The 26151-nt window shown below is 38.4% G+C and overlaps 1 protein-coding gene, 1 long non-coding RNA gene and 1 pseudogene across 9 annotated transcripts in view; 1 reads left to right on the top strand and 2 right to left on the bottom strand.

Annotated features, from left to right (window-relative positions):
* Window positions 1-4199, top strand: part of PCNX4 (pecanex 4) — a 59793-nt gene extending 55594 nt beyond the window's left edge. For 4 of the 7 annotated variants that reach the window (XM_079125796.1, XM_079125794.1, XM_079125801.1 and 1 more), the window contains one exon: window positions 3786-4199. In XM_079125796.1, coding sequence (XP_078981922.1) covers window positions 3786-4033 — 248 coding nt within the window. In that variant the 3' untranslated portion in view covers window positions 4034-4199. The remainder of the gene's footprint in view (window positions 1-3785) is intronic. The other 3 variants (XR_013761619.1, XR_013761620.1, XM_079125797.1) reach the window with 3 other exon arrangements.
* LOC306653063 overlaps window positions 1-26151 on the bottom strand; it is a 287321-nt gene that overhangs the window by 159208 nt on the left and 101962 nt on the right. The window lies entirely within an intron of this gene.
* Window positions 23366-25124, bottom strand: LOC306653619 (dehydrogenase/reductase SDR family member 7-like; annotated as a pseudogene). Its single transcript, XR_013766981.1, has 3 exons — window positions 24971-25124; window positions 24158-24263; window positions 23366-23674 (listed from the first exon to the last, which is right to left on the bottom strand). The product of XR_013766981.1 is annotated as a dehydrogenase/reductase SDR family member 7-like (transcript).

The raw sequence follows: 26151 nt of genomic DNA, 5'->3' as shown, positions 1-26151 counted from the left end.
AGTTACATGCAAAGAAGAATTCATTACTATTATCAGAAAGACAGTGAGTACAACTAATATTGTGCTGCAGTTTGTCCTTGGATTCTGATGCCTCTCGTAAAGATACTCAAAGTTCTTTTCTCAAATAGCAGACACCAGGATTACCTATTCCCATTTGCACAGAATTCATATCAGAACTTGGAAGCACAGTGTTTAAAGCAGATGAAGGACAAATGAAAAAATGAAGGGACTCTCCTGAGACCAGAGTGGGAACAATAGGCCCAGCAAAGGAATGTTGACTCTCCTGTATCAGCCATTCATAAGCTGACAGAACTTTAAGCATTTAAATTTAAAATTCCAAATAATAGCTTGCTGGTACATGCCTATAGTCCCAGCTACTCGGGAAGCTGAGGCAGGAGGATTGCAAGTTCAAGGCCAGCCTCAGCAACTTAGGGAGACCCTGCTTCAAAATAAAAAATAAAAAAGGGCTGGGGTGTTGCTCAATAGTTGAACGCCCCTGGGTTCAATACTCAGTACTAAAAACAAATTCCAATAATTGAAAGTATAGATTCAAACATAAGCTCACAGATGACACTACATTAATCATTTCCTCTGAACAGGAAAGATATCAGCTCCTGGAGATAAGAAGAGAACCCTTTCAGTTGAGGCCCTCTTCCCTGCTCCAATTTGCAAAGGGCATGGGCTGTACTCTCGCTTCAAGTCTCAGTGTCTTTTTCCCTTCCCCACCCTTCCTCTTCCCTTCTAGTACCTCTTTTATTCAGGTTTTTTGTTGTTGTTGCTTTTTTTTTTTTTTTTTTTCCTACATAAATGAGACTAGTATAACAGGATCATATAGAAGTTCTGTTTTAGTTTTTTGAGGAATCTCCATACTGTTGATAATCTGGAGTCCTGCCACATCACAGCAGATTTTTCAAGATGAAGGAAGTTTTGTATCAGCACATTGCCACATTGCACAATCAAGTACATACAAAAATAACATTAAAACTCTAGATCCTTCAAGATTAGCAAGGCCTATGAGTAGACACAGGGACTGTGGAAATCTAGGAAGAGAATATTCCCCTTCAAGGAAAAGGAGTTCATGCTTTTTTTCTTTTTTAAATTGTGGGTGTAATTCCAACCCTTAGATACTTGAGGAATGAGTTTAATGTATTTTGTTGGCATAGTGCTGGGTGGCCAGAGCACTAACGAAGCACTCTGACTTGAGAATAGGCAGTTAGCGAAGAATAGGGAATCAGCCAAATCGAGAAAATGAAAGCCATCTGCGTCTGGAAAGTTGGCGACTGCCCCTGAGAGAATGGAATGTCAAAGAATGAAATGTCTGGAGCCTGTTGAATTACCAGATTTACCTGCCCTTACCATTCTTTTCAAAGGATGCAGGCAAGGAGTTACTAATTAATGCCTAAATCACTCCATGTGGCCCTTCCCCACTGCCCACCTGCTTTCTCATCTTTTTGCCATCTCACCTGCATCTCCTGGGCCTAATCATATAGGCAGGAAGGAAAGAAATAAAGGGGAAGGAACAGGAGAACAAAATCTATAAAAAGGGCAAGATTTGCTCATCCCATGGAGTTTGCCTCTGGGTCTCCTTCTTCCACGCAGGAGCAATCTGTTCTACTTTTTTTTTTTTTTTTAATAAAGCTTCTTACGTTCTCCTCTACACTGGCCTCAGCGTGCTTCTCTGGTATTATAATTAAACATCTGAGGAAGCAGGACATGTCAAGGTAACCCGTGGTATCACTATCTGTGTACCGAAGGTCTGGGAAACATGTAAAGACATACCCAACAAAAAATGGTCCCACCCCAAAAGTCCACAGCACCCTTATTCTGAAAATTGCAGTCTGGCGTGGTGGAGAGGAGCCCCACAACCTGCTTTCAGCTGCAGAGTAGCACTACTGCACACACTCCACGTTCAGGTGTTTGACTTCTTGTCTGTAAAACTGATATTCTGCAGGCAGACAAGTCATACCTGAATTCTTATGTTCGACTTATGCTATAGTTTGGACCTGGAATGTACCTAGAAGACCGATGTGCTGAAGGCATAGTCCCCAGATGATGGTGCTAATGAGAGATGGGAGATAAGGCCTGGTGGTAGGAAGTTGGGTCATTGGAAGCCTACCCTTGAAGATTATACTGGGATCCTGACCTCTTCGTCCTTCTCCCTTTACCTCTTGGTTCAAAGTGGCCAATTTTCTTTACCACGAGAAGAGTAATTTCCTCCACCACATGTTCCCACTATAATGTATTGCCTTACCACAGGCCCAAAAGCAACAGAGCCAACGGACCATAGATTAAAAACATGACCAAAATAGAACTTTCCTCTTGGAAGTTGTTTACGTAAGATATTTTGTCACAGTGATGGAAAGCTGGTTAACTCAAAGTTATTCTTTGGCACTAGTGAAAAATTTTTATGTTCCCACACTCCTAGAAAAGATTGTTCTGTAACCAAGGCAACAAGATGCCACCAGAAATGTTTTTAAAACTAATTATTAATATAAATGACAGTTTAATCACCATGGAACCTCTAAAAGATCTAAACACATTTAATCAATCAACAGTGCCCTTCTACAAATGCTTCTGGAAGCCAAGCCAGTGATGACTGCCTCTTGTGGAAGCCACCTGCAGAAGGACTGCTTCGCTGAACACCTACCATGCACCAATGAGTCAGTCTCTGAAACTCTCTAGCTCACATCCAGCCACTCTGCCAGCCACCAAAACTCCATGCTTCCCCAAAAGATAAAATAGAATCAATTCTCTGCTCTGCTTAGTGAGAGGCTCCTGATGAGCATAGTTCTTCCTCATGTAACTAACAACAAATTTAGCTTTGTTTTTTGCTTATTGTTAGAGGGTGAATTGTATCCATTCCCTAAATTCATATGTTGAAAGCCCAAACCCCAAGTGTGGATGGGTGTGTAAAAAGCTTAGTGAAACACACGAGAGGTAAGAGGCAAAGAGGAAAGGGAAAACATGATTTACAAGGATGAGTAGAGAAATAGGAAAGTACAGCCTGCCTGGGAATAATGACCCACATTTGCACAATTCTTGGGTAAATTCATCCTCTGACATGTGACAAAGTGAACAATCTGGGCAGGACTGAGGATGTATAAAAGAAGACAAGTTGAGTTGCTGTGGAGTTTTGCTGGGGCGCACACAACAGGGTGTAGTGTTTGTGCTCTGTCCACCATGCTCCTCCAGGTGCAACCTCCTCCGCCACCCACCACTCAGGCCAGCTCCATGCATTTTCCCTCAGTAGGATTCCCCAACAGGCAAGGAGTTGCCAGGAAAGCAAGAGACTGCCCCTTCTGAGATTTATGTGATCAGAAGCCCTCAACCTAAATGGCACAGTCTGAATCATGTCTCAGGCCCCTGGTGGTCTCAACAGTAAAGGGAGGGAAGGATGACCCCTCACTTTTGCACCTCCCTGTAAGCAGAACTTAGGGCAACCAGGTTGGCAGTGTGCTGTCAGGGAGCAAAGCCTGCCTGTGCCTGTGCAGCAGCACAGGACATGCCACAGTCAGGGGAGGCTAATGGTGGTTATCCCATCCTTGCCTAACGCTGGGTGCTGTGTGTTGGAGGCCCTTAAATGTATTATTTCATGTATGTAAATGTATTTGAAACACTTCTGGATCAAAGGAAATAATGTATCCTTAAGGGGTATCAGACTTGACAGTAGATGCAGGTGACATTGGGTCATCTTCCTTTGTGAGGGAATGTATGGATTGTTAGTGGGAGAATTGTATCTGATTTTCTTTCTCACTTGCTTTGCTTTTCCTTTTTTTCTCATTCAGCTGCACTTCAAAGGTGGCAAGAAGAAGAAGAGAGCAAGTCAGTGGGTGCACATGTGACCGTGAACGGGCCAAAGACTCTTCAGCCCAAATGGCAAGTTCAGGGATGGACATGTGACCCTGCTGACCACTCAGCATCCTCCAGGACCCACCTGCTAGTGCCGCTGGGAAGAGATCCTCTTGCTTTGGGGAAATGTAGACTGGAGACAGTTTGTGACCAAACACTGACCCCATGGAAGAGGCACATCTGAAATGGTGAGGGAAGGAGGGCAGCATGCAAAGGAAAGCCACAACAGAGACGAGAGGCAGATGGTGACAAGGACGTCACCACTGTTAAACTGTTTCTGAGCCTTCTCCCCATCCTATGGCCCATGCTGCTTTCTCCCTGTGATACATGTGCTAATAAATTCTTTCTCTTTGGGGCTCAACTGCTTTGAATTGTATTTTCGTCACTACTAAACCAGAGACCTACATGATATAGTGCTTTTTACTTTTACGTTACAGACTTCAAAATTCCATATTTGACATTATAATTTTAATCTTAATTATAATTATAATTTTACTTGTATGTTATTTTTTTCTCTCTTTCATCCCAGATCATGTGTTCCTCTCACTAGAAAATGCAAACACCAAGACATTAATTTAATCTTAGTTATAATTGCAACTTACTTTCATTATTTTTTCTCTCTGCATCATAAATCTTTGATTCTATCTACGTTTGAATCACCATTAAAACTTTTATAATATGCTCCTTATTGAAAAAGAAACAATTTTTTTTATCACAAATTCCCCTCTAGCTCTTGGTCCATTTTTCACTGTTCTTTTGAAAATCAGAGTTGAAAAGATGGCTGCATGCTCTATGTCCACCTCACCTACTTCATTTGCTCTTTAATTTATGTTAGTCAGGTATTTATGCTCACTACTCCCCATGTATACTATGCTCCGCCTTTTCATTATTTTTTTTTTTTTTTTTTTTTTATCTTTTGCAGTACTGAGGATTGAAAACAGGAGAGTTTTTTGAGCTACATCTCCAAGCCTTTCCTAAAATTTTTATTTTGAAACAAGGTCTCATTCTGTTGTCCAGGGTGGCCTTGGACTTGTGCTCTTCCTGCCTCAGCCTCCTGAGTAGCCAGCTTTACAGGCTCGCTCCACCCCACTTGGCTACAATGTTTCATCTAAAAGAAGTAACACTACTCTGATCCCTCATTCCCCTCCAGCTATGGCTGCATTTTTCACTGCCCTTCTGAAGCAGAATTCAAGAGATGGCTCTATGCATTGTCTCTACCACATTACTTTCATTCTCTTAACTTATATCAGCCAGGTTTTCCTCCAATGGAATAGAACCCACTCTTTTTACTGTCATTAGTGATCCCCATGTTAGTATAGTGAATGGTTAGTGGTCAGTCTACTTGACCTCAAGGACAAAGCTTTTCCTGGTTTCCTCATCCTTGATAGAGGCTGACTCCCTCTCAGTCTCCATTACTAGCTCCCTTTTCTCCTCCTAACCTTTGAATGTTGTAGGACAATCAGGGCAGTCCTTGACCTCCTCTCTTGCCCCTCTGTTTCTTTGCATGTTCTTGGTTTCTCTTTTGTATCCCTTCTATACTCTGATGAGACTCATGTATTTGTTTCTGGTACTGATTTCTCCATAGATATTTTAGCTAACTTTTACATAACTGTGACCACAACACTCAAAAAGAAGAACTTAAAGTAATAAAAGCTTATTAATAGTAGCTCACAGTTTCAAAGATCTCAGTCCATAGATGGCCTACTCCATGGCATGAAGCATCACATCATGGCAGAAGGGCCTCTACCTATGTGAGCAGGATTCCCCACATGGTCTCTTCTCAAAGGAATTTTCTCTTCTGTGCTCTGGATCCTGTAGTGGATATGTTCTTACGAGCTCTTTAGATACCTATGAGTCATTTTTCCTATTGTCTCTGTGCAAAGACATTTGCAAATGTTTCAGGCTATAATTTCTTCAATAAACCCATTTTCCTTTGTCCCAGCTTAATGTGCACTTTTCTATCCAAACCAAAAGTTTTTAAAATATCTTAAATCTGCTTTCTGCTCCTGAATTTGACAGTAAACTGAGCTGTCTGTAGGGCTGGGGATGTAGTTCAGTGGTAGAGCACTTGCCTAGCACATGTGAAGCTTGCTTAGCACTAGGTTCGATCCTCAGCACCACATAAAAATAAATAAATAAAATAAAGATATTGTGTCCATCTACAACTACATAAAATGAAACAAAATTAAAAAGTTGACTACAGTATCCATTCCACTGACCAGATGCTCTGAAATTTTCTTCATCAGATTAAATTCAACCTCACACAAAGTCTCAGGTCACAAGCAAAGTGTAGACAACTTCCCTGTTAGAACATAAAATGAAAGGCTTATAGTTCAATTTCCAATAAAGTCCTCCCTATTCACTGAATACTCATAAGACCAGTCTTTACTGTCTGCAGTCCTATCAGCATTCTGGTCTTCTGAGTTCCAACCAGAATCACCCATTAAGTGCTACTGACAATATTCTAATTATTTTCCAGCTTGCATCTCTAAAGTTTTTGTTGTTGTTGTTGTTGTTGTTGTTTTGTTTTGTTTTTTGTTTTTTTGTTTTTTTGGTACTGAGTATTTGAACCTCAGGGTGCTTACCACTGAGACACATACCCAGGTCTTTTATTTTGTATTTTGAGACAGGGTCTTGCTAAGTTGCCGAACATGCAGTTCTCCTGTCTCAGCCTTCCAAGCAGCTGGGATTACAGGACTGTGCCACCACACTTGGTACATCTCTAAACTTTAAAAAAATTCCTATTGTAAAGCAGCTGCAAAGGTTTCTAAACCCCATGGTCAGGTTAGTTACAAGCAAGAACATCAGTTCTCAAGTAACGATTTCTGTTTTAGCAAAGTTTTTTATTGTTGTGAACAAAGTTCATGTCAAGAAAACTTAGAGAAGGAAAAATTTGTTTGGGGCTCACCACTTCAGAAGTCTCAGTTCATAGAGAGCCCACAGACAGTCCATAGACAGGACAGAAGAATATGGTAAGGTACAGAAGCAAAGTCAGAGTAAGGGAGGAGGCTACAGGGAAGATGCACATGCAGGGCACAGCCCTAGTGACCCACCTCCTCCACCTATGCCCCCACATGCCTGCAGTTACCACCTATTCAGTCCATTCAGACTAAGATGGACTGATTATGTGACAGTTCTCATAACAGAATCATTTTGCCTCTGAACATTACTGAATTACCAGGAGTTTTGGGGGGACATCCATATCCAAACTATAACGTTGGACTAACAAATGTACAAGTTTGTACAGTTGTCTGTCACTCACCTCAAACTTAAAATGTCCCAACAGAACCCATGACTTCTATTCCTGACGCTTTTCTCCCCATAATGCTTCTCCCATCTCAGTTAGTGATACCATAACTCCTAAGGCCAAACCTCAGAATCATCCCCAATGGGATGAGGAGTAAAAATTTTCCTCTGTCTTCGGAATTGGTGACTAGAATCCAGTTCTGAGGAGAAAATGTATTACACAATTTGTGTTCTAAAAGGGTCCAAACACCTCATTAGACTTCTTTGTAGCCAAAGAACCTGTTTTGCCATTCCAAAATGTAATCCCAACAAATTCCTTTCTCCTCTCCCAATGTGTCTACAAGGAAATTATGAGAAAGCCATAGAAATCAGACAGGTTTTCCCCTCTTCCCCTTAAAAGAGAAGTAGGCATCCTCACCAGATGAGGGATGAGGTGGCACAGGAGGAGAACTTGGCTGTTCATCTGTTGTCAATCCACAGCTTAGGCAGCAAACTTGAGCAAGAAAAAGAGAAAACGAAGTGAAATGGCAGAGTAGACAGAGACAACCCTGGGGCTGCAGGAACCACCTGCATTGGGTATGATGAATCTAGAATTCAAGGGCCAAGTGATGGGGTATCAAGACTAAAGACACCAGAGAAGGGAAACAGAAAATTTTTGAAAGCCAACAGAAGCAATCATTCACTTTTTCACTGAGACTTTCCTTCTTCTTTTTTCACCTTCTCGCTTACACCTTCACCATCTTTGAATCGAAATATTTTTCATGCATAAATTTATTGAGGAATGGGATGTCTGATAGTATACGACAGTTTTGTTGTATGTTCTTATATTTTTACTTTGTTTTCTTAAATTGGTATATATTTTTTCTCTCACCTACCTGTCTTTCTAGATTCTCTTTCTCACTTCTCTCATACTAACAGCCAACCTCTATTAATTCCTCTCTCACTTTTACTATGAATTTTTACCTCTATCTTCTCTCCCTCTCCCTCATAAACATCACATCTTACACTGCTTTCATTCCCTCATTGTCCATCATATGAAATGGTAAACCCTTTTAGCAAATTTACTGTTTATATTGTAGACAATAATTGATCACTTCATTTATGTTTATTGTTACAAAACTGTGAACACCTTAATAGGAGCCATTTGGTTTAAGGTGGCATATCATTAGCACTGGGTGCTGTTAAAATTGGTCTCCCCCTTAAAGGTGAGGTACTGGAAGCCTTCAGGGACACTATAAGACTACAGGGTAGAATCTGTACTGCCTCAGCTTCATACCGCTAGATGAGGAGACACACAAACAACATGAAAAAACCAGGGAAGAAAGCACCTCAAATGAACCAGAATGGTCCAACAATAGAATCCATAGACCACACATTAGAAGAAATGTCAGAGAAGGAGTTTAGAAAATATTTAGTTAAATTTATCTTCAAAATAAAGGATGGTATTGGAGAAAAAATACAGGAAGTAAAAGATCACTTCAATAAAGAGGCAGAGATTATAAAAGGAATCAAGCAGAAATCCTCAAGATGAAGGAAACAACAAATCAAATTAAAAATTCAATGGAAAGTATCACCAACAGACTAGACCACTTGGAGGACAGAACCTCAGACAATGAAGACAAAATATATACACTTGAAAATAAAGTCAACCACACAGAGAAGATGGTAAGAAACCAGGAACAGAACTTCCAAGAAACATGAGACAATATGAATAGACCAAATTAAAGATAATATCAGAATAGACAAAAAGTCATGGAGATACAAAACAAAGGAATATACAATCTTTTCAATGACATAATATCAGAAAACTTCCCAAATCTAAATAATAAGATGGAAAATCAACTACAAGAAACTTATAGGTCCCAAAATGTACAAAATTACAGCAAACCCACACCAAGGCACATAATAATGAGAATGATTAACATACAAAATGAAGATAGAATTTTAAAAGCTCTGAGAGAAAAACTCAAATTACATATGGGGGAAACCAATTCAGATCTCATTGATTTCTCAACCAGACCCTCAACACCAGTAGGTGCTGAAACAACATATTTTGAGCTCTGAAAGAAAATGGATGCCAACCAAAAATTTTATATCCAGCAAAATTAAGTCTCAGATTTGAAAATGAAATAAAAACTTCCATGATAAACAAAAGTTAAAAGAATTCACAACTAGAAAGCCTGCACTACAGAACATTCTCAGCAAAATATTCCATGAGGAAGAAATTTTAAAAAGCAATGAAAATGAGCAAAGGAGAAATTAAGTCAAGTTAAAAAACAAAAATAAACTCAAATAACCGGGAATACAAATCATATCGCAATAATACCCTGAATGTTAATGGCATAAACTCATCAATCAAAAGACATAGACTGAAAGATTGGATTAAATAAAAAGACCCAATAATATGCTGTCTTCAACAAACTCACGTCATAGGAAAAGACATCCACACACTGAAGGTGAAAGGCTGGCAAAAAAACATATCACACACATGGACTGTGTGAACAAGCAGGTGTTTCCATCCTCATCTCAGATAAAGTGAATTCCAAACCAAAGTTAGTCAGAAGGGATAAAGAAGGACATTTCATATTCCTTAAAGGAAGGACTCATATACCAACAAGACATAACAATCATAAATATATATATATCCCAAACAATGGAGCATCTACATACATCAAACAAACCCTTCTAAATTTCAAGAATAAAATAGACCACAACACAATAATACTGGGTGACTTTAACACACCTCTCTCACCACTGGATTGCTCTTCCAAACAAAAACTACATAAAGAAACTATATAATTAAATAATACAATCAATTATTTAGGTTTAATGAACATATATAGAGTATTTCATCCATCATAGAGCAAATACACTTTCTTCTCAGCAGCACATGGATTCCTCTCTAAAATAGACCATAGGTCATGCCACAGGGCAACTTTCAGCAAATACAAAAAATATAAATACTACCCTGCATTCTATCAGACCATAAAGAAATGAAACTAGAAATCAATGATAAAATAAAAAATAGAAGCTACTCCAACACCTGAAGACTAAATAGTATGCTATTGAATTGATAAAAGAAGAAGTCAAGGAGGAAATTAAAAAATACTTAGAGGTAAATAAGAACACCCATACAACATATCAAAATCTCTGGGATACTATAAAGGCAGTGCTAAGAGGAAAGTTCATTGCATTGAGCTCATACATTAAAATAATAAAAAGTCAACAAATAAATGACCTAACATTACATCTCAAAGTCCTAGAAAAAGAAGAACAAATCAACACCAAAGTCAGCAGAAGATAGGAAATAATTAAAATCAGAGCTGAAATCAATGAAGTTGAAACAAAAGAAACAATTCAAAAAATTCACAAAACATAAAGTTGGTTATTTGAAAAAATAAATAAAATTGATAAACACTTAGCCACCATAATGAACAGAAAGAAAGAGAAAACTCAAATTAGTAATATTCATGATGAAAAAGGAAAAGTGATGGGTACTACTGAAATACAAAAGATAATCAGAAACTATTTTGAGAATCTATAGTTCAATAAAATAGAAAATCTTGAAGACATTGAAAAGTTTTTAGAGACATACGACCTACCGAATTGAATCAGGAGGGCATACACAATTTAAACAAAGCAATTTCAAGCAATGAAAAAGAAATGCCATCAAAAGTCTACCAATCGAGAAAAGCCAAGGACCAGATCAATTCTCAGTTGAGTACTACAAGACCTTCAAAGAAGAATTAACACCAAAATTTCTCAAATTATTCCATGAAATAGAAAAGAAGGAAACCCTTCCAAACTCAATCTATGAAGAATGAGTATTACTCTGACACCAAAACCAAAGAAAGATGCATCAAGGAAAGAAAACTTCAGACCAATATCCCTGATGAACACAGATGTTGAGGTTAAAAATTCTCTATAAAATACAGGCAAATCACATACAAAAACATATTTAAAAGTTGGTGCACCATGATCAAGTGGGGTTCATCCCAGGGATGCAAGGTTGGTTCAACATATGGAAATCAGCAAACATAATTCATCACATCAATAGACTTAAAGACAAGAATCATATGATCATCTCAATAGATGCAGAAAAAGCATTTGACAATGTACAGCATCCCTTCATGTTCAAAACACTAGAAAAACTAGGAATAGTAAGAAAATACCTCAACATTGTAAAAGTTATCAATACTAAACCCAAGGCCAACATCATTCTAAATGGAGAAAAACTGAAAGCATTCCCTCTAAGAACTGGAACAAGACAGGGATGCCCTCTTTCACCACTTTTATTCAACATCATCCTTGAAACTCTAGCCAGAACAATTAGATGTAAGAAATAAATTAAAGGTATATGAATAGGAAATGAAGAACTCAAACTACCACTATTTGCTGATGATATGATTCTGTATTTAGAATGTTCAAAATATTCTACCAGAAAACTTCTAGAACTCATAAATGAATTCAGCGAAGTACAGGGTATAAAATTAACACCCATAAATCACATTCATCCTATAAATCAGTGATGAATCCACTGCAAGAGAAATTAGGAAAACTACCCCATTTAAAATGCCTCAAAAAAATAAAATAAAATATTTGGGAATCAATCTAACAAAGGAGGTGAAAGATCTCTAAAATGAAAACTACTACAGAACACTAAAGAAAGAAATTGAAGAAAACTTTGGAAGCTGGAAAGATCTCCCATGCTCTTGGATTGACAGGATTAACATTGTCAAAAGCATTATATAGATTTAACACAATTCCTATTAAAATCCAAATGACTTCCTTCATAGAAATAGAAAAAGCAATCATGAAATTCATTTGGAAAAAATAAGAGAACCAGAATAGCCAAAGAAATCCTTAGCAGGAAAAGTGAAGCAGGAGACATCACAATACCAGACCTCAAACTACACTACAGAGTTATAGTAACAAAAAACAACATGGTATTGGCACCAAAACAGACATGTAGACCAATGATACCAAATAGAAGACACGGAGACAAGCCCGCACAAATTCAGTTTTCTCATACTAAACAAAGGTGCTAAAAACATTCACTGGAGAAAAGATAGCCTATTCAATAAATGTTGCTGGGAAAAATGGAAATCCACATGTAAGGAAACAAAATTAAACCTCTATCTCTCACCCTGCATGTAACTCAACTCAAAGTGGTTCAAAGGTTTAGGCACTACAACAGAGACCCTGTGCCTACTAGAAGAAAAAGTAGTCCCAAATCTTTACCACATCAGCCTAGGATCTGACTTCTGAACAAGACTCCTAATGTGCAAGAAGTAAAATCAATAATCAATAAATGGGATGGATTCAAACAAAAAAGCTTCTTCTCAGCAAAAGAAACAATCAATAATGTGAAGAGAGAGCCTACAGAGTGGGAGAAAATCTTTACCACATGCACCTCAGATAAAGCATTAATCTCTAGGATATATAAAGAAAAAAAATCCAAAAAACAAATAACCCAATCAATAAATGAGCTAAGAAACTGAACAGACACTTCCAAGAAGAAGAAACACAATCAAGCAACAAATAAATGAAAAAATGTTCAACATCTCTAGTAATTAAAGAAATGCAAATTAAAATTACTCTAAGATTTCATCTCACTCTAGTCAGAATGGCAATTATCAAGAATACAAGCAACAATAGGTGTTGGCAAGGATATGAGGAAAAAGGCACACTCACACATTGTTGGTGGGATTGCAAATTGGTGCAGCCGTTATGGAAAGTAGTATGGAGATTCCTCAAAAAACTTGGAATGGAATCACCATATGACCCAGCTATCCCACTCCTCAGTTTATACTCAAAGAATTTAAAAATCAGCATATTACGTGATGCAGTCACATCAATGTTTATTGCAGCTCAATTCACAATAGCTAGATTGTGGAACCAACCTAGATAATCTTCAATAGATGAATGGATAAAGAAAATGTGCTATATACACACAATGGAATATTATTCAGCCATAAAAAAGAATGAAACTATGGCATTTGCAGGTAAATGGATAGAGCTGGAGAATATCTTGCTAAGTGAAATAAGCCAATCCCCAAAAAAACCAAAGGCCAAATGTTTTCTCTGATAGGTGGATTCTGATACATAATGCAGGGGCAGGGGGCCAGGGATAGGGTGTAAGTGAAGAATGGAGTAATGTTAGATTGTGTAGAGGGAAATAAGGGGAGGAAAGAGGATGGGGGTAAGGAAAGATGGTGGAATGTGACAAATATTACCCTGTGTATGTGTAAGATTACATGAATGGTGTAACTTTACATTGTGTGTATCCAGAGAAATGAAAAGTTGTACCCTATTTGTGTCCAATGAATCAAAATGCATTCTGCTGTCATGAATAACTAAATAGAAAAAACAATAAAAAATAAATAAATAAATGGAAAACCAAGAAAACAAGCAACAATAAATGTTGGTGAGGATGTGGGGAAAAAGATACATTCATACATTGCTGATGGGGTTGCAAATTGGTGCAACCTATGGAAAGCAAAATGGAGATTTCTCAGAAAACTTGGAATAGAACCACCATTTGACTCAGCTATCCCACTCCTTGGTTTATACCCAAAGGACGTAAAATCAGCATATTACAGTGAAGCAGCCACATCAATGTTTATAGCAGCTCAACTCACAATAGTTAAACTATGGAACCAACCTAGGTGCCCTTCAACAGATGAATGGATAAAGAAAATGTGCTATATATACAATGGAATATTACTCAGCCTTAAAGAAGAATGAAATGATGGCATTTGCTGGTAAATGGATGGAGTTGGATGGATGCTAAGTGAAATAAGTCAATCCCAAAGAATCAAAGACTGAATGTTTTCTCTGATATGTAGATTATAATTTGCAATAAGGGGGTGGGGGCTAGGGAAAAAATAGAGTTACTTTAGATTAGGTGGAGAAGAGTGAAGGGAGGGGAGGGTAGTAGGAAGGGTAGTAGAATGGATCGGACATTATGACCCTATGTGCATATATGACTACATGACTGGTTACATCATGTACAACCAGAAGAACGAGAAATTATACTCCATTTATGTATGATGTGTCACAGTGCATTCTACCGTTATGTATAACTAATTAGAACAAACTCTAAAAATTAAAAAAAGGGCTGGGGATGTGGCTCAGTGGTTAACAGCACTGAGTTCAATACCCAGTACCCAGTACAAAAAAAAAAAAAAAAAAAAAAGTATTGAAAATAATTAATGTTGGACTGTTGAAACCCTTTTGCTCTGATTGCAGAGAGTAATGAGGCAGCTGGGTTTCCCTTCTGCAAGTGTCTTCTTTACTCTGGTCCCCAAGGAAACATACCTTATAGTGTCGATATGAGGTGCCCCCTAAAAGCTCCTGTGTTAATGCAGAAGGTGGAATGCTTAAATTGTGAGAGTCATATCCTACTCTGTGAACTAATTCATTTGAATTTGTAATTTGAATGGATTACTGAGTGTTAATAGGCAGAAAGAGCTGTCACTGGAGGAAGTGGGTCCCATGGGGTGTGCCTTGGGGACTTCTATTTGTCCCTGGTTCATCCAGCCCTCTCGCTGCTTCCCGCCTGCCATGCAGTGATCAGCTTTCCTCTGACCTACCATTGCACCATGATGTCTGCCTCATCTCCAGTCCACAGTCAAGGACTCAACCACACATCCACTGAGACCTCTGAAACCCTGAGTCCAAAATAAACTTTTCCTCCTCAATGTTACTGTCAGGAATTTTGGTCACAGTGATAAAGCGATGTATCCTAGCTCCCACATGATACCTTTGAAGATGGCTTACATCAGAAGCAAGCAATAGTATTGACACAACTTAGTCAAAACCTATATTCCTACCACAAGAAACCAGAAGAACAGTGAAATAAACCCAAAATAAGCAAAAGAATGAAAACAGGAAAGAGCAGAAATCAATGAAATTGAAAAAAGAGAAAATCACAGGAGTAGGAAATTAGTTCTTAGAACAAAATCAATAAGCCTGTAGAAGGCTTATTGATAAAAAGAAGAAACAAATCACCAAAGCTAGAAATGAAATGAAAAATATCACTATAAATCAGGCAATGATTGGAAAGATAATAAATACTAGAAACTACTTTGGGCTCACAAACTAGACAAATCAGAAAAAATAATCTAATTCTTGAAAGTCACAATCTACACTCAACTGAGGTGATATAGACAACCTGAGAATCCTGCAAGCATTACCAAAATTTAATTCATAATGTCAAATCTACTGAAAAAAGAAATTTCCAGACCCAGATCCTTCATTTTGCAGAAAATGAAAGCAAATCTGTATGACTGAAGAGCCCATCATTGATAGCCTGATTGGGGTATATGGGGAAAGGTTCACAGGGAATCTTTTGGGACTGATGGACACATTAGTTCCCTTGATGATGGTTAGTTTCACAAATGTAACCACCTGTCAAATCTTTCCAAGGTGTACACTTTAAATATGTGTAGTTTATTAAACCTCAGTGCATCAATTAAACCTTGGTAAAGGTATTAAAAATAATTCAATAATGTCTGTTAATCTGCCTTTGAGTAATTATGACTGTGGTTTCATGTGACTTCCTGGAGCAGTTAGTCACCACTTACCAGTCGTCACGTGACAACTCCAACTGTGCCTCACTATCAATATTGGTCCAATGAACCATTTTCTACATATTTCCAAGAGGCATTAGAGATAATGTTTGGGGGTTGGATGTGCCCGTCAGGGGTAGTGCACTTGCCAAGCATGTATATGGCCCTGGGTCCCATCCCTAGCCATGATTGGGAAATCTCTCAAGTCAGTACAGAATGAACGCTTCCCAAACAGTATGTGAACACTTGGTTTTACAGCTCTTGACTGTCTGACAGAATGACTTTGATATGAAGGTATCTTGGTTTGATGCTGAAAGAGCCTAAGGAAGAAAGCGGGTATGCTGTATATTTTCTCTGGCATTTTTCTAATTATTATGATATCATAATATATTAGGAATAATAATTTCTAATATCTCATTCCATAGAAAACACCACAGAGATGAACTTCCAAAGATCATTTAATTTTCAAACGCTTCCTCTACCTGCATTGGCTGAATAACTGAACCAACCAGTGAGAGAACTTTCCACTTCCTCTCCATCCCACTCAGCCCGTTAGTTTTCATTCATGCTGTGCTAGGGGCAAGGACTGCTTGCCTCTCATTCTCTCAACAAGCTCTAACGGGCAGCAGGCAGGATGCCAGGCACCCACTGGGGGTTCAGTGATAGCCAAAACAAACCTGACCCTGACTTTCTGAAGTTTCTCTTCATCTGCCTCAATTTCTTTCTTTCAAAACTCAGCACAAGTCATGGCTTCCTCACAAAGGGCTTCCACATTATCCTATTTATTTATCATGCCACATGACGAATGCATTATTTTATTGTATTCTAAAATTCTTCCACTCTGGTTTTACCCCAGGGGTGGCGTAGTCAATAAATCACACCTCCCATTTTCATCTCAGGCCATGCCAGACCTCCCTTGCCCACTACACTTTATCCCCATCGAGCACCCCCATTCCCCTCCACCTTCTCAGCAGCCATCATGATGCCACTGTAATTCTGGGCCCTGTCTTTTCACTCCATAACTTTCTTGCAAAACGAGCCCTGTGTTCTACGGACATACATCAGAGCACGTGGACAGTGTGTGCTAGAGTTCACGTGTGTGCATTGATTCCATTGTTTCTACCTGCCCCGTGTCCTGGTGTACCATCGCCACATCTCACCATTCTCCTCTCACAGGGATAGCCCTGGAAGACCACCACTGTGCTCAACACCTAGTCTGCAGTTATTTTATGTATATTCCTTTGTCTTCAGCTCAACTGTGAACTGCTAGGCCATGCGTTTCTTCTGTTACTCCTATCAATGGGTACTATCGCCTATACACGTTTTCTGCTGCAAGACTTTAATGTTAAAAGCAAAAGTAATTACAATATTATAATGATAATTATAATAGCAGTAATGAGTTGCCAGTAGAATCTTCCTGCGTTTAATCTTGATTTTACCCCTTACTACCTTGTGACCTTGGAAAGTTATACCCCCTTTCTTTGTGCATCTATTTTTTCATCTACAAGGGATAGAAAATACCCCTACCTTAGTGTCTCTTTGGAAGAACAAATGAGTTAGCTAATATTATGCACCCCAGTATAGAAAATGGCATATTACAGGTGTTTAACAGATCATGGCTGCTATGAGTCCTACTTATTGCTTCAAAGTACAGTCATTTGTACCTCTCCATGTTTCTAGGCAAGTAAAAGCCTCTTGGAGGTAGGATCATTCAAAACACTTCTTATATCTGCTCATTATTCAGCGCTCTGCTTTGTGTGAAATATTCCATACAGTTACGTTATTGTGCTTAGGATGTTTTTGTTCCACCCAGCATTCATGTAATCCCCAATGCAACAGTAGTAAGTGACTACTACATACTACATACTACATGGTATGTACTACCATGCCTGGCATATACTTGAAATTTGATAAGATATTTAATGTCAATATTCTCACTACACATACGAAAACAAAGTAACAATGGGAGGTAATGGATATGCTGATTAACTTGATTGTGGTCATCTTTTAATGATGCTTACATACATCAAATCACCATATTAGGGCTGGGGTTGTGGCTCAGTGGTAGAGCACTGGCCTAGCACATGTGAGGCACTGAGTTTGATCCCCAGCACCACATTAAAAGACTAAATAAACAAAATAAAGGTATTGTGTCCATCTACAACTAAAAATGTTTTTTTAAAAATCACCATCTTAGACACATTACATATATATGATTTTGATTTTTCACTTATAACATTAAAAACATCATTGATCTTTACCATATATATGTATATGCTTAATATCTTGATACTATGAAAGCCAAAATGAGAATAAAATAAAAACACAACAGCTAACATTTATAACAATCCAGACTATGTTTTAAGAGCTTTCTGTGTAATAACTCATTCAATCTCCATAACAATCCTGTGACTAGGTAGTATTCACTAATCTCCATTGCTCTGATGGAGAGATTGAGCTATGAAGAAGTAACTTGCTGAGGTCAAGGAGCAAGGATGGGTAGAGCTGAGGTCAAGGGGCAAGGATGGTTGGCCCAACACTCGGCTCCATGCTCTCAGCAAGGTTGCTGGGCTTTCCCTCTGGAGAGGTGGCCTTTCTCTTCCAACTCTTATCTATTGCTGTGCTTGATGCCATTAGATCAACTATGCTCCAAATTTAAATCTCAGGCATAATTTTAATCAACTTCTGCCTTGGAATGCCCCAACACTACTGAGCCCCAATAGTGGCAAAATAGTTGTAAATGATTTGACCCCGATCAAACTGTACCACATTACAAAATAGAACACAGTGAAAAACTGTCTTCTGATTTTTTAAGGTTCTAGAATTTTTTGTGCATTATGAAACTATTTTATAAAAATCCCTAGGCATTTTGGCACATTCTGGTGTTTTGCTGTTTTCCCCAGTAAATCGTTTTCACGGCACTACAAAAAGTTAGAACAAATTAAATGTGTAATAAGTGAATTAGGTGTTTCAATGGATTGCTTAAAATAGTGGTAGATTATATACTGACATATGGAGTATGATCCTGTTTTATAATTCTCCTTCTCTATGTCATCTGCATTTTCTGAGTTCTAAAACATGATAGTAACAAAGTATGAAAGAAATACCTTTAACAAAAAAATACATCCATAGCACTACCTTTCTTTGCACAATCAATCTATATTTTTGAGATTAACTCATTACATTTGCTGTGTTATTCATGCATTAAATTCTACTGGTGGTCACGATTTTATCAATCAGCAAATGATATGCCCCACTAATTGCTATAGCAGTGTACACTTTTTCTGTAGCTGTGGCCACAGGCACATGCTAGACGTGCAGAGTACTTCTGGAATGAGGTAACAGGAATGTGGGCTGCACAGTGTGCTTGCAAGTGTCTAAGCAGTGCAGTCAGTGCTTTGACAGAAGACAGCACAGGGCCCGAGATGCACTTAGTTCTGGGGAGAGTGGGAGGGAAGGTCAGGGATCACTTCAAAGAGGTGACACCTGACCTGAGAGACAGGTAGGTAAGACCGTCTAAAGAGAGACAGTGGGGAAGGAGCACTTGGACACATATCCTGGATCAAACAGTAAGTGTAGAAAAAAAATGGCAACCTTTGGTTTGATTTTACCTTGTAGAAAACTCATTTCTCCAAGACAAGTAATAACTTATAGTAAGCCACCAGATATGTAGTGGGGTGGAATACTTGTTATACTTTTTGCATTAATGTAATGAAATACATGGAGGTTAGCAAGAATGTTTTAATAACTGAAGGATTTAATATTTTTCTATAAGTTTGATACATATTATTAAGAAATATTGTGGCTGGAGATGTGACTCAGTGGTAGAGTACTTGCCTGGCATGAATGAGACCCTGGGTTTGAACCTCAGCACCACATATAAATAAAAAAATAAAAGATCCATAGAAAACTAAAAAAAAAAAAAAAAAACTAAAAACAACTTATAAGAGGTCAATTTTAAAAAAGAAAAGAAAAGGATAGGAAATATTTAAATTGCTCTTACCACATCACTCTTAAAGTTATTGATCTTTTTCTTCTAGAACTTGTTGGTTATCCACCAGACCAACGTCAGCATATATTGCCACAGATATGTCAGCAACAAAACAAGTTGCCCTGCAATCCAAACTTCCTTTAAATTGTTAGCTATGGCAATCAATTAACATCAGCTGTACACAACAACTAGTTGCCATCTTGGATGACTTCTGTCCATCATGGACCACAGTCTAATAAAAGTTTAGAATAAAGTGAATGCTGAGTAATTTTTCAAACTGTTTCATAACATTCATATTAGAAAAACCCAAAGGCCATCTAGTTATGTTACTTTAGTGAATCCTTGTTCCACTTAGAAGTCCTGATAGATACTAATGAAGGTTTATAAAATTTGTAATGTTTCAAATTTAAGACTTTTGTTTTCAGTGCTGGGAATCACACTTAGTGCCTTGTGCATGCAAACTAAGCACTCTACAACTTGTCACATCCCCAGCCCGATTTTTGTAATATTTCAAAAATATCAGGAAGAATCATACATTAAGATTGTATGGAAAAGATAAAAGATGAAGCTTCTTTGCTTTTAGTTGAAATTGCATCATCTTAGAGTAATAATTTAAGTATCCCTTTAAGAACAAAATTGAAATTATTATTATGTGCATTTACCAAATGAAATCCCATAAAACATGAAGACCATGGGATGAAATAGGAGAAGATAAAAGGGATTTCTAAGTAGTGGGTAGGGGCTGAGGACGTAGCTCAGTTGGTAGAGTGCTTGCCTTACAAGCACATAGGCCCTGGGTTCAATACCCAGCATGGGGAGTGGGGGATTCTGGGGGTGCCTACAGGGAGGGACTAAATAGGGGGGAAAATCCTGTTACATAATAGTAGGCACACAGTGGCACATTACTTGTAAATATTATCTTAGAAATTTAATTATACTTCATTTAAACTGAATGCAAATGCATAATCAGCTAACTTTAATAACATTCATAATACTATGAGTTAAGTTTCTGACATAAAAGCAGTTCTGACACAAAAATCCTGACATATAGTAATATAGCACTAAAATATAACTGGTAAAGCATTCAAATTATTCCTCAACTATAAAATTTTAATCTTTGTGACTTCTTCAGCTAGGGCATTCTTTATAATATTTGAATGGACAGATCCTGGGCAAATGTTAGAAACTCTTAGGCCTGGATATTTGGAAAGTTCATGTCGGAGGCTATTTTAAAAACCCTAACATACACACACACACACACACTCAGAAAAAAGAGAGAGAGAGAGTAGAGAGAGAAAGAGAAAAGAAAAGCAAAGGAAAGAAAAAAGGCAAATAAAGTCAAATGGAGACTCATATGGCATGATTTCTTAAAAAAAGCTCTGAAATACCGGAGTAAAGGACAGGTAGTATAGTCATACAAGCTTGTTAGGCATTTTTCACTGTGAGAATAGAGGCGATCCAGGAAGGACACAGCTCTTGCAGATTGGCACCTTGGTAGTAGTGGCTCTTGTCATCAATGGTTTTTGTGGAAGGCCAAGCCCTGAACCAGCAAGAAACTATCCCAGAAAATTCTGATACGCCCTCCTTATAGCAATCCCCATCTCCCTTCTCCAAAACAAGTTCATGTTCTCCAGAAATCACTGGGGTAGACATTCTCTTTATTCCCCAGAGTCATCTAAAGTGCCAGTGTTGGGGCAGCAGGGAGTGCAGAGGGATCAGTGTTGCACAGAACTTCATCACAGAGAAAGAATGCAACCTTTTCAATTTAGACTACTGCATTAACAGGATGTGCTAGTTTCAGCAGACCTGTCTTTTTTCAGGTGATAACAAGTACTTGACCAGTTAAAATTATAACATGATCACCTACTGAATGACATTTGTAGAGACAAGCTAGACCCTCTGGACTTAAACATACTGGTCATTTCTAATCCAATAGGGAGTCAGCAGAAATCTGCTTCCCTTCACCTCTGGTGATAAATTAGGATTTTTCAAGACTACTTTGTTATAAAGCCAGGGTAACTATTAAAAAACCTGAACACCTAAACCATGGTACACTCATATATGATCCAGTATCGTCACTCAGTTACCAGCCCTTAAATGCTGACCTCTATAAACTATGAGGTGCTGTGAGCTGTGTGATTAATCCTGAGTCTTATGAGGATTAGGAGGGTTCCTGCCATCTGAGACTGACACAGTTCCCGACAGAGATGAACTAAGAAAAAGTGATTTGCAAATGGATAAAGAACTTCTCAACCTTTAACCTCCTGTCCCTCTATAACAAAAGTAGAGAGGGCATCAAGCAAGCCACTCATCAGAACTGACACCTCTTGGGCTGGGGAGATAGCTGTCGGTAGAGTGCTTGCCTTGCAAGCACGAGGCCCTGGGTTCGATCCCCAGCACTGCAAAAAAAAAAAAAAAGAAGAAGAAGAATTGACACCTCTCTCTTTAAAAGTTTCAAACCTCTTGTTTGAAATCACATCTACTATAATTATGTAAAGCTTTTAATGAACGAAGTCCCCTCCTTAACTTGGTGAGAATCCTAGAAGCAATTATGTTCTTCACAGACAACCTTCTGGTCTCAGTGTTCCACTGCTGATATAACTTACTAGCACCTCAACCTTACACATACTCTCAGAAGGGCAAATCCAGTAAGGAAACATAGAGTATTGGAGGCAGGTCAGACATCTCATCTGTGTTTTACTAGAGCATCCTGCACATGTTGTAAGAATCTTGGCACCAACAGGCCAGTGGCTACCCTCTCTCATCTGCCCTTCTGAGGTTTTTCCAGTTGTCCTACAGGCACTGACTACAGCACTTTGCTAAAGAGGAGGACTCATCATGCTGAATTCTACATCATCACCACAGCAATCATCTGCTTATCACGGCACCGATGACCAAAGCTTCACTTTCTCACGAGAGTAAGATGAGTATGCGGCTATCGCATCTCATTATCCCAACAGTAAAATCTTGACTCAAAATGACCTTCAGCACTATTGCTCCTACCTTTTGAACTTCCTATAAGCATTCTCCTCTTACGGGCATAATGAGTCGTTCTAATGAGTTCTATCCACTCTAAAGCCAACATTAAAATTTCATTCAACTCTAATATTTATACGTCAGAAGTTATGCAACTCAAAATCCAACTCTTCTCCTGGTCTCTACCTTGGCTAGGTTTTCTTCCTTCAATGAATCCAGAAGGAATAGGGTGAGGGTTTTTCCCATTGGGATTGAGGCCCAGGACTAATCATCTGTTGGCAGCACTTCTTCCCACATGCATGTATAAATGAGACCAGGCAAAACAGACAGTGAGTACAAAAGGGAAGGAAGTCACAAGAACAGGAGGGAAAAGTACATCCTCAAGTCAGTGTGAAGAAAGGAGGGGAAGAGCCCTAGTGTATCTTGTGTTTGTGTTAGGACTAGGGTAAAATAAAAGGTCATATGCTGAGTAAACTATATAACTTAAGAGCACAAATCATATCTTACATTCCCAAGATCTGTTGCATTGCATAGCACAGTGCAGGTGCTCGATATATATATATATATATATATATATATATATATATATATATATATATATATATATATATATATTGGACAAGTTTGAAGCATGTCTGGCTCAAATACTTGGTGGTTCAAGTATTTTTTATCATCTAGTGGGGATATTTTCTACCAATATTCTCCTATTTCTATCTTCACAGATTACTCTTCAGTTCCAGTGGTGGCCACATTCCCCTTCTGGGTCAGTCCTATCAGAGTTGAGTTTCAGCAGCCTTACCCAAAAAGCATGCCTGCTAGCACAATATCCACTGGAGAGAGGTACAGATGTAACACTCACAAGGCTATTCACGGTAACTATCTTTCCCTGCTTCCTCTCAATCATGTGATGTAGAACACCCTTTGTCAAGGACACTGTCCCTAAGTAGTTAAGTTCAATTAGTTCCTTAAAGATATCTAGGTTGGTTTCCACAATCAAAGAACACTGTGCTTTTCCAGCATTGTTGATCAGAACATCAGTCTAGTAAAATTCAAGTCAGAAAAAAAGGTGCTTGCGGATGGTTTTATGAATGGAATTACTAGGCTTATTGCTTATATCATTAACTTGAAAAAAAAAAACTCAATGAAAGAGTGGTAAATTTCTAGAAGTTAAAAACAATAAAACAATAAAATAAAACAATAAAATAAAATAACCAGAATGCAACTATGGCACTCCCATGTTATGTAACTTTTTATGGAAAATAATACATGTCATAAAAATAAAAATAGCAGTGAAATTTTAGCTTTCATTCTATAGGGAAGAATTAGTAATTGTTAAAGTTTGAAAAGTATTAATTGCCTAAAGACAAAGACTCAATGATTAACTGGTCCAAATCATAGGCCTGACCGTACCTCATATACCCATGTCCCCCGGAGCACCATAGATGGGAATATCCTTTCTTGTTATTTCAAACTCAGACAGAGCAATGCCATTAATGCTGTATAAACATACATTGCTGCTTACTCTACCAAACTCCTGGAGAACGGCTTTAGTTGCCACCTCATGGGAACTTCTGTCACTCAGGCCCAGGGGTAAATGAGCATATCTTCTCCTTTTAAATTGCCATTCTCTAAATAAAGATACTTAAAAATTAGTGGGGACATCATGACATAGATTCACTATGCTCCTTGCTACTCTCAGTTTAACACACGCCCTAGAACAGGAGTTGCCAACAGACTCACTTCTCTGTGGCCCTTTGAAAGTTTGTCTCAGATACCAGGAAGAGAACTACTGGTCATAGGGCAACATCTGAGACGGAACTTGGCGGGCTTCACCAGACATCAATGGCTTGCTTCAGCTCAAATATAGACAGTAGAACTTTACAACAGATCTGACAGAAATCAGGATGAATCTACAAGCTATAGGAAACAAAAACTGTAGAGCAATTTCTTTAGAAGTACAGTTTTGTTCATTTTGCAGTAGGCTCACAAAGGTGAGCTGCTGCCTTACACACATTGTAGAAAATAGTATTTTAAGCTCAGAGCCCACAGTCACTTAGTCACTAAAAAGCCACCAGCATTGGACAGAATTGGCAATCACTCCCTAATACCAAGGGTCAGTGAAAAAAAAAAAAGAGTACAAAGCTGACTAAATGAGGCAGGAAAGGTGAAGGGAAGCCACTAAGAGGTGACAGAAGAAAAGGGCCAGGGGCAAAGCACTGGCACATTTGGAGGGTGGTGGGGAGGATTGGCAGGAGAAGCCCATCTCCCCTCTACAATTGAGTTTGGAGTCTGACTTGTGTCTAGGAAGCACAGTTGCTCTTTCAGGTTCACTCACCTAGGCATTTTCTTTTCACCCTTTCCAGCTCATGCACTCTTCTGGCTGACAACACAAGAGAAACTCCCAGTTTAGACAACCGGTAAACCAGTTCCTCACCAATTCCACTGGATGCTCCAGTCACCCACACCACCATGTCAGTCAGCTCCCATTCTATTGAAGAAGGAGTAGGGTTGGAGGGCAGAAAATAAGTGATGGATTATACCCAATGTCAAAGACTGGAATAAATAAATCTTAATACCACGAAATGTTAAGACCTAATATATGGAACTTAAAATTTTAAATTTTCTAAGAAACTGTCTTCTACCTAATTTTTAATATACAAATACAAGTCATATTATTAGCAGTAACCCCACACAGTATTTTGTATATTTCAGCATGTTGGTAAATTTTGTATCTTTACTTCCAGGTAAGCCTTATAGCTCCATAGTTCACGCCAAGGTTATATTTATCCACATGTATCATAAAGAAAAGTAAAGTTAACCAAACAGAAACTCATTTCCCAGACTTACTTTCCTTCTCCATATAATGGTGAATTCAGATTAGATGATCCCTAAAGGTCCCAGCCTGTTTTCAGTAAGTTCTTCCAACTTTATTAAATTGAGCTATTGATGAGGAATGCCACTATCCCAAGTACTGCTCTATGATAAGATGTAATCATCCTGCATTTTTAAAGTTATACTTTCTCCATTTGCCAGTTGTATAGGATTTCTGCCAGCTAATGTGATTTTGTAATAGTGGTAGGGTACAGGTCAACATGAGAGGAGGGAGCATGGAAAATGATAGGTTAATTCTGTAGACGGAGCCTATGTACTAACTCTCAACAGATTTTTAAAGGAAACAACTTACACAAAGTCATCCTGGCACTGCTCTGACTTAAAATTATAGCCCCTAACAAACAGCATATTTTTCTCTGGAGAGAGAAGTGTCTAGCCAAGACTCCTCTTCTGATAAAGGAGGACAGATTGTCCTGGCCTAAAACTCCCATAAAATCTATAAAACATAAGTTCCAGATAAAACTGGTCAGCACACACCAAGATGAATAAATTTGCTTGGGGTTCTCAGCATATTATTTAACTTTGTGGGTTTCACATAGACACTTAGGAATAAGACATATACATTAAGGCTTTAAAAATCTGATACAATCCAACTATCAATCGAGAGCTGTGAGGTGGTGCTCC

This window comes from Sciurus vulgaris, assembly GCF_902686455.1.
Source record: "Sciurus vulgaris genome assembly, chromosome: 2".
Lineage (NCBI taxonomy): Eukaryota > Metazoa > Chordata > Mammalia > Rodentia > Sciuridae > Sciurus > Sciurus vulgaris.
Note: the sequence above shows the minus strand (reverse complement) of the source record. Positions and strands in the feature narration are given on the sequence as shown.